The sequence below is a fragment of the Acomys minous genome, assembly GCF_964271855.1.
Source record: "Acomys minous genome assembly, chromosome: 14".
Classification (NCBI taxonomy): Eukaryota; Metazoa; Chordata; class Mammalia; order Rodentia; family Muridae; genus Acomys; species Acomys minous.
In genome coordinates, this window is record NC_140496.1 from 59,763,788 (window position 1) to 59,772,992 (window position 9,205).

At 49.4% G+C, this 9,205-nt stretch overlaps 1 protein-coding gene across 4 annotated transcripts in view; it reads left to right on the top strand.

Moving 5' to 3' along the window:
• The window catches only part of NGF (nerve growth factor), a 54,987-nt gene extending 46,119 nt beyond the window's left edge, over positions 1-8,868 (top strand). For 2 of the 4 annotated variants that reach the window (XM_084755742.1, XM_084755741.1), the window contains exons 2-3: positions 1,647-1,770; positions 7,967-8,868. In XM_084755742.1, the coding sequence (XP_084611868.1) occupies positions 7,979-8,704 (726 nt within the window). In that variant the 5' untranslated portion in view covers positions 1,647-1,770; positions 7,967-7,978 and the 3' untranslated portion in view covers positions 8,705-8,868. Of the gene's footprint in view, positions 1-314; positions 336-1,646; positions 1,771-7,966 lie in introns of those variants that run through there. The other 2 variants (XM_084755743.1, XM_084755740.1) reach the window with 2 other exon arrangements.
• Positions 8,869-9,205: the final 337 nt, after the last annotated feature.

Here is a 9,205-nt window from a genome sequence, read left to right on the forward strand (position 1 = left end):
TAAGGTCTTCTCTGTGCCTGATGTCTCAATTGAGTATCAGAAGGCTTTTCTCTTAGTTTTTGAAGCCCAAAAGGAGTGTGTTGGGCAGGGAGGGGAAGGAAGAAGAACAGAATCATTGCAACCTTTGATGCCAGGCTTTCCGGTGACACAGAAGCCACCCCAGGCCCCTCCCACCTCCCCTACTCTCCAGCCCCTCTTTGCAACAAAGCAATTGCCCCTTGGGAGGCTTCTGTGACATCTGCAGCCACAGCAAAAGGGAAGCATTAGGGCAGGGGGCATCACAGTGGAGCAAGGCACGGCTGGAAGAGGAGTTTGTGGGGCCTGAAGGGACAAAGGTGTAATTCTCAAACTTTTATTTACAGACTTTCTTCACAGACTTAGCCATCTAGCCGTTTGCCTTCACCATTGCCATGTCACTCTCTCCTGCTGAAAGCCCTCACTCCACTCCCTTCCTGTTGGCCTCAGGGATGCAACTGTGGCTCCTGGCTTCTCCCCTAAAGACCCAGATTGTTCTGTGCCTCCAGCTCACCCCCCCAGGCCTCTTCTCTCAGGCTCAGTTACTTTGTCTTACCTCTACCTAGGGCTTTGATGTTTACTCCTCCTTCCACTAGAATGCTCTGTCCTCCATTCCTTGTCATCAGCTTGAGGGCAGCTTCCTCAAGGAGCTCCTTGCTGTGCAATCAGTCTACATGGCCCCTTGTCTCTCTCATCCGGCCTGGTCTCTTCACTGCATGAACAGAAAGTGAAGTTATTTATTTGTATTAGACTGTGAGGTCCACAACAGAGGTCGAGAACTTGCCTGTTTTATTTACTGCTGTGTCTCTAACACCAAGAATAGTGCTTGGCACATAGTAGATGCTCATGAGATGGATGAATTAATGAATTAATTAATTGATGAATTAATGAATGTGAATTAATGAATGGATGGATGGATGAGTGAGTGAGTGAGTGAAGCACCTGGTTGTATCAGATTGACAGAAGTGAGAGGAAAATAGCAGCTCTAGAAGCTACAAGGTAAAGCATATTTTTTTTTCTCTCATTGTGTTATCTCCATAGCTTCTGATTCCTGGCATTTGACTTTTAGCATAGCACTCCTGTCCTGGTTCGGCAATAGATCTAAATGATGAATCATATAGTCAGCTTGCCCCATTCCCACTGCTTGTCTTGTACTTCCATTATAGAATTGGCTTGTTTGAATTTTCAAGACCTCTGCATTTGTAACATTGAATGGCCAAGACTGGGTAGAGCTGGGTCTACTGCATCTGTGCTTGGGTAGTGTGCAAAACAATTTTCATTTTAGTTTAGGTGTCTCTGGAGCAAGACTCCGGTACAGATCTAGAAGCCAGTACATTAGGTACAGTCCCACTGTGGACAGTGTCCAGGTTGAAACTAGTAAAGGCAAGTCATTGCAGGGCCATGGAAGACCTGGGCCACGCAAGACCCGAGCTATGTAAGTCCAGGAACCTGGAAATCTTGGCAACTAGACTCTTGCTCCTTCATGGGTCCTAATGTTGATAAAACTCTGGAGTTGTGGAAATACAGCTTGCCTTATTGAGACATTCCTTTCCCTCTGCCTAGGGCTCAGGCGTCCACCCATCTGCTGGGGAGTATGTTAACTCTTGTCTAACGTCAGCTCTCCTCCACAGAGTTTTGGCCTCTGGTCGTGCAGTCCAGGGGGCTGGATGGCATGCTGGACCCAAGCTTACCTCAGTGTCTGGGCCCAATAAAGGCTTTGCCAAGGACGCAGCTTTCTATCCTGGCCAATCTGAGGTAAGTGCCTGTGGGACAGCTGCCTCCCTGGGGTGTGTAGCTCTGCAGCTGCTCGGTGCAGAAGCTCCTGGTGACACAGCTGGAAACGCTCTACAGGCTGTGGAAGGGGAGTTAGAGCTGGTGGATCAGGAAAGACCAACGCTCTTAGTAGCGCTGTAAATAATAGGACTTGTCCAAAGAAGTCCTTTTACTCTGTGGCTTCTGGGGACACATTAAAAGTCACATAACACAAGCCCTGAATAGACAGACAGCATCAGACAGATTCACCACAGACTCTCTGGAGCAGTCTGAGCAGGTGGCCTTGTAAGGCAGAAAGTCTGTGGTCACTCTTCGTGCCTGAATGGAAGAGCAGGGAAGACTTCCATATCTGGACACTGGCGGGCCTGGCTCTAAGTTCTACTTTACCAGGTGTCAAGGACCAAGTGATTTAATCTCCGTGTCTCTGTTCCCTAACCATAAAATGAGACAGGATGAGCACAGCCTCGTCCCAGGTAGTGGTAATGATGACTAATGAGATATATGATGTGACTCTTGGGATTCAGACTTAGCACATTCTGTTCCCCCTGTAGTTCACACACATGTCCCGAAGAACACCAGCTAACCACGGGGTCTAGCACTTTCTAGAGCCCTCTGGCCGCATGTCACCATCACTGGCATCTTATATACTTTTTGATCAAGGCATAGTTGGATGAAAATCATAGATTCTGCATGGTACTCAGAAACCTGAGATGCCAGACACAAAAGCAGTCAGCCATCAGTGTGTTCCTTTGGGTCTGGATTTGTGGTGCTGTGGAGGTGAAACTCCTAATCTGAGAATGGCATTTGGATGTCGGACTGGTTATGTGGCTCTCAGGATGCACTTGTGGTCACAGAGTGTAGAGTAACAGGGAGGTCCTGGCACATGCTAGCCACATCACCCCCAAATCATCCAGCCCCTCTAAGGCTAGGCTAGTAACTCGCAAAATGTGTCCTCCAGGCCAGCAGCATTGGTGTCACCTGTCACTTGTCTGACAAGTTTCTTCCACCACCACTCCAAATCCTAGAGAATCAACTATTCTACAAATAGGCGAAGTCACCTGGCTTAACAGACCTTTCCAGGTGCATCTGATGATAGCTTGGAGGACTTCAGTCTCTGATGTCAGTTCCTACCCGTGCCTCCTCCTCCTCCTCCTCCTCCTCCTCCTCCTCCTCCTCCTCCTTATGAGTACTGTGTGGGCCATGCCAACAGTGGCACTAGACTCTGCTCTCTTACTGCTTGCCTGGGTTCATCCTGGGACACCTCAGGGACCCCTCCCTAGGGAGTTGATGAGTCACTGGATCCCTGTTACACTCCACATAGGCCCCCCAGCAGCTGAGAGTTCAAGTCTTAAAATGGAGGACAGCAGGTAATTTACATTTAGGCTGGAGGCCAAGGGCAAAGCAAGAAGTGACCCCTGGACCCCCTGTCAGATTGTGGCCAGTGAGATGGAGGAGGCTGGATTTCCTTGGTGACAAGAATTGTCTCTCTGGCCAACAGTTGGTGACCCAGGTCCACAGATCTGATCTCTAGCCCAAGAACTGTGAACAGCTCTTGACACCTCTCTCTAAGGCAGAGATTTATCTTCTGGCCTTATGTCAGGCGCCTCTACAGGCCTGGCTGGCCGGCCTCCTGGCAATGTGAGACAAGGACTAATTAGGATGTAGTGCTCAGCTCTGTCTGGCACCTTCATCACCTAGTCAGGTAGGGCCAGACCCTTGTAAAGATTATTCACCTGGTACAGGAACATCTGCTACTGTGGGGGTGAATGCTGTCAATCCTCAGGATGCTCTGCTAGCCAGAGGGAGGGTCCCCGTTGGAGACTGGGTCAAAGCCACCCAAGGACAGCCTCTTTTTTTCCAGTCACTTAACCTCTCCATTTCTGGGTAGGAGTCTGCCAAGATGAAGGACGTTTATACCTGACATGGATTGTATCCCTTCATGGTGGCCCTGGCTGCTCTCCCCCAGCTAAGTGTCCCACTCAGGCATTCGCCATGAAGCTACAGGGGGCGCTGTCTCCTGCTCAGGACCCAGGCTTTGAAGACTGGCTATAATAAAAAAAAAAAGGTCAACTCCTCCCTGGCTCACTTCATCTAAGGAGAGCATTCTCTTTGCTCTGCCTGCAGGGTGTCACTGGAATGGGAAACTGTGGGTTATTTATCCCCCTTTACTTTATTTCCTGAAGACCCAGAGACTTTTTTTTCTAAGGATTTTTAATATAGGAATACAGCATTATGAGTAAATCAATATGGTTCCCCAAATTACATTTTAATCAAAAACTGAACAGATCTGTTTGAGCCATTTTCAACTCTTAATGAACTGTCTGTCCATTGCCCTTGAATGACTGCAGCACCACGTGGTAGGCCAAGAGCACAGTCACAACTGGCATTAGACTCTTAAAACATTATGGAGTCTGTTGTGTAGAACGAGCATGCGCTCCATAGAGTAGAAAGCTTTATAATTCCTTAAACTAAAAACATTAGAGTTCATAGGCACCACAAACACCAACACTCAGGTAGAGCAAAAGGCACTGAGAAAAGCAGCTCCACGTGCAATCACCTTGGGAGGCGAAGGTGCCACAGGCGACAACAGTGAAGCAGTTAGCTTTCTGCCTATGAGGAGCTCCCCGTCCATCAGAGGGGAGAAGAGAACACACCTGTCATAAGACAGCTGTACCAGGAAGAGTTTTTCTGCCTATGGCAGTGGTTCTCGAGCTGTGGGTCGCAATCCCTTTCGAGGTTGAATGACCCTTTCACTGAAGTCACTTAAGACCATCAGAAAACACAGTTTATGATTCTTAACAGTAGCAAAAAAAACAGTAGCAAAATTACAGTTATGAAGTAGCAACGAAAATAAGGCTATGGTTGGGGCTCACCACATCGTGAGGAACTGTATTAAATGGTCGCAGCATCAGGAAGGTTGAGAAGTGCTGGCCTAGAGTTAGGTACTATCAGACTGATGCCATTGAAGTTATATGTTAGCTGCTGCAACATATAGAGTGAGAAAAAAAAGAGCGTGTATACCAGTAGGAAAAAACCCAAAGCAAGGGCGGGGGTGGTTAAGCCCAGGGCAGGAGCTACTCCAGGTGCTCTTGTGCCCGGAATGAAGAAATGTAAAGTAAGGTGAAGGAGGCGGGATGGTGCTGCCAGCGCAGGGGTTGGCCACCTGTTCTGGGACCATAAACAAGGGCTTACCACTGGCCCCTTTGTTCAGGGCCATGAGGTCAGAGCGAGGCATTAGGAAGCTTAATGGGAAGTCAGAGAGAAGGCTCTGGAATCTGAGCGATGAAGAATCCAGGACATCAAGGTGAGAGGTAATACCAGGACCTGAGTCAGGGACACAAACGTGAGGCTGGAAAGGAAGTTTTCAGCCATAAGAAATGCTACGCCAGGAGAGCTCAAATGACAACATAGAGGTCTCCATGAAGGGCTGGGGACAGAGTCCAGGATGAACTGAATTTGCAGCCGGCCAATGAAGGCATAATGAATGGCCCTAGTAACGGGAAAGCAAAATGTAAAGATGCCAGCTAGGAGAATAAGAAACAGGAGCAACAGAGGTAGTGACTGTGGAACTGTTTTTGGAAGGCACCAAGTGGTCCAAGATGCAGCTGCTACTACTGATACGGAAGACAACGATGGGAGGATGCTGCGATTGAGCAAGAAGACTTTGCTCAGCCATGTCTTGCACTGAGACTGCCAATGGCCGTGGAGAGGTGCCCTCGGGAAGCAGGAGCTCCAGAGAGTGGCCCCAAGGGAGGAGTTGGGCTAGAGATGGAGCTGTGGGCATCAGCCCATCTCCTCGGAAGAAGAGGAGCTTCTCCAGCAGAGCCTGCAGAATAAGACAGTGGGAGGCACGGAGCAAGGCAGGCTTTGTTTCCATTGAAACCCTAAACTCCAGTCAGCGTTTCTTCAGTTCCCGATCCAGTTCTAACAGGTGTTACCAATTTGGGCATAAAAGTATGGATTTCAGTTCTGTGTCTTCTGCCTTAATTCACCTGATGAAAGATAATGTGTGCCGAGAAGAAAGGGGTGGAGCAGGAAAAGGAACAGACATGAAAGGCTGGATTGGCTGCCTTAGAGGATGCTCAGTCCTCTAAGGGTTGGCAAGACAGTTATCAACAAGACCTTTAGGCATCAGGTCTGGTAGGGGGAATCAAATGCTTAGGTACACCACCGCCGCCTCCTCCTCCACACAGGTGACTGGAGAAGTGGGGTGATGAAAACATTCTTCAGAGGAATCCAGGAGAAAAGAATGTGGTCGTTTCTTGCCTGGATCCCACCAAGAAGTACAGAATGATGTGGAATTCGCTGGCTGAATGCTGCTCGGAAGGCAGTGTGCAGCCTTGGGTGCCGTCCAAAGGAGCCATGACTGTAGTAGAAAGCAAGCAAAGGCTGGGCTTCTCTGATGCCTCCATTTGGTCTTTTCCTCGTTCTCCTCAGATTTCTTGAGGAGCTGTACCTAACATTGCAGACACTGTGTATGGCCATGCAGTGATTGAAGTGAAAGCCACGCAGCTTCTGAGACACCATCAGGGAGGGAGACAGACTTGTGGATGAGTACCCACGTCACCAGGTGAAGGAGGTCCAGTCGCTGTGAAAGACAAGAAAGATGTTCGCTAACACAGTGATGGAGAGACCTGCCATCCATGTGGATTAGACATGGCTCTGCCCTCTCGGACTACACATCCAGGAGGTGGACAAAACCAAATGCATGCTTAACAGAAGTCTGAGAGAGGAAGGACAATATGCTATGAAAACCCACGGATGGAGGGTGCTCAGAGTGAGGACAGCCAACAGTAAAACTAACGAAGACAAAGTCCATGTCTTCCGAGAGATACAATAACTCAGAATCAACACATGTAACCCAAATATTCACCCAGAAAGGAGTGTTTACTGCCTGTAAGGAGGCTAAGGTGCAGTAGATTAAATGGCTTTCGTCTGCTAACAAGTATCTGAACTGGATATTCTAAGTTTTCTCAGAGCCAATGCTAAGGCTTTTTGTTTTCATTATATAGATTTAGCAGGAAAGAATACACATGCATACACACACAAAGGGAGTGAGAAGTAGGTGCGTGTGTGTGTGTGTGTGTGTGTGTGTGTGTGTGTGTGAGAGAGAGAGAGAGAGAGAGAGAGAGAGAGAGAGAGATATTTATGCTAGAGTTATCAGAGAAAGCTTTGAGGAGTTAAAAAAAAATATCCAAAGTAAGCTGAAAAAAAAAAATAGGAGACAAGGCAAAACAATCCATCAGTGTCGGAAGATGAGAGAAAAGATAGACTTGGGGTCTTGGAAAACACTCACTCTGTAGGAGATTGCTCCGAGCCCACCAAGGCATAGAGAAGCTTCAAAGGACTTGGCCTTTGATGCACACGTGCAGGTGTGAACTGGTACTCAGTACGGGCAGGACAGTGGTCAGCAGAGCAGAGCTGGCTCCAGTGTCACTCAGGGAGAGCTTGTGGAGCCTGACTTTGGTCGAGTCTCAGCTCCCAGAAGGCAATAAAAAGAAAGGACCTGTTCAAAAACGAGAGAGATAAAGGTGGAAAGATGGGAGAAGCTCAGACTGGCTTGCAAGAGGTGTTTTGGATTCTCTTTCTGGTCTAGCTTCCATCATGGCTTTAGGATCCTTATATGTGAAAGAAAGATGGCCGTTCCTAACTGGAATGGCCCCCAGAGTCTTCAGTTATTTGTGGTGCTTTGTGGGTTTATTTCAAGAACTCAGAGCTACTGTGTGAAGGAAAACAAAAAAAACAAGAACAAAAACAAAACCAGTGCTAAGGGCTTCCTACGTCATGCTCCCAGCAGTACCTCTCAGAACCTTCCCAAGGGAATCACATTCAGGATGCAGGCACCATGACCCTCCGGTCCATTGAGGGGGCAGTCAGAAAGCCCAAATGATTCTGTGAGTGAGACCCCAGGTTCCCAGGCAGGATTTCAAGGGCCCTGTTGCTTCCCAGAACCAGGACCACACAGTCAGCTCTGCTTATTGCCGGTCATCTCAATGTGACTGCTGCCAGCATCCCTTTCTCGCTCTCACCCGTGGCCCACCAGTAACGCGCCTCATGGCATCCTGTCGGGAGAACTCCGTAAGGGAGCCGGGCACCATCCTGAGGATCCTTGGCCGCTCCTCCCCGCCCCCGCCCCTCCCCCCCGCCCCGAGTAACCCTTCTGTCTTTGTCATTGCAGGTGCACAGCGTAATGTCCATGTTATTCTACACTCTGATCACAGCTTTTTTGATCGGCGTACAGGCAGAACCATACACAGATGGCAATGTCCCAGAAGGAGACTTCGTCCCCCAAGCCCACTGGACTAAACTTCAGCACTCCCTTGACACAGCCCTTCGCAGAGTCCGCAGCGCCCCTGCTGCACCAATAGCCGCCCGCGTGACAGGGCAGACCCGCAACATCACTGTAGACCCCAGACTGTTCAAGAAGCGGAGACTCCGGTCACCCCGTGTGCTCTTTAGCACCCAGCCCCCACCCATCTCTTCAGACTCCCTGGATCTGGACTTCCAGGCCCATGGTACAATCTCCTTCAACAGGACTCACAGGAGCAAGCGCTCAGCCACCCACCCGGTCTTCCACATGGGGGAGTTCTCGGTGTGTGACAGTGTCAGTGTGTGGGTTGGGGATAAGACCACAGCCACGGACATCAAGGGCAAGGAGGTGACAGTATTGGGCGAGGTGAACATTAACAACAGTGTATTCAAACAGTACTTTTTCGAGACCAAGTGCCGAGCCCCCAATCCCGTTGAGACTGGGTGCCGGGGCATTGACTCCAAGCACTGGAACTCGTACTGCACCACAACCCACACCTTTGTCAAGGCCTTGACAACAGACGACAAACAGGCTGCCTGGAGGTTCATCCGGATAGACACAGCCTGTGTGTGTGTGCTCAGCAGGAAGGCCGCAAGAAGAGGCTGATCTACCCGGACAGCCCCCCTTCCCCACCTGCCCCCTCCACACTCTCCTGGGCCCCTCCCTACCTCAGCCTGTAAATTATTTTAAATTATAAGGACTGCATGGTAATTTATCGTTTATACAAGTTTAAAGTCATTATTTATTAAATTTTCAGAGCATTCTGTGTACCCTCACTTGAGTCCTTTTCCTCGGTAAGAGCACCCACAAATTTTAGGAGTGTCCGGGATGAACTGTCCCCAGCCATTCCTGGCTCCAGAGGCTGTCTGTAACCCTTATTTCCCAGTCAGCCCTGCTCCAGGGCTAGCTAACTGGTTTCAGACACTACCCTGCACCCAGCATGATTACTAAGGGAAGCCAGCCTGCAGGCTCTGTTCCACATTCCAGAGCCACGTCTACCAAATCCTTGGATTATCTGCGCAGCATGAATCCCTGAGCCTTGATTGCCTCACTTGAGGAGGGAGGGTAGTTGAGACTGGTCAGAAAGCAGGTTGCTCTGTGAGCCAA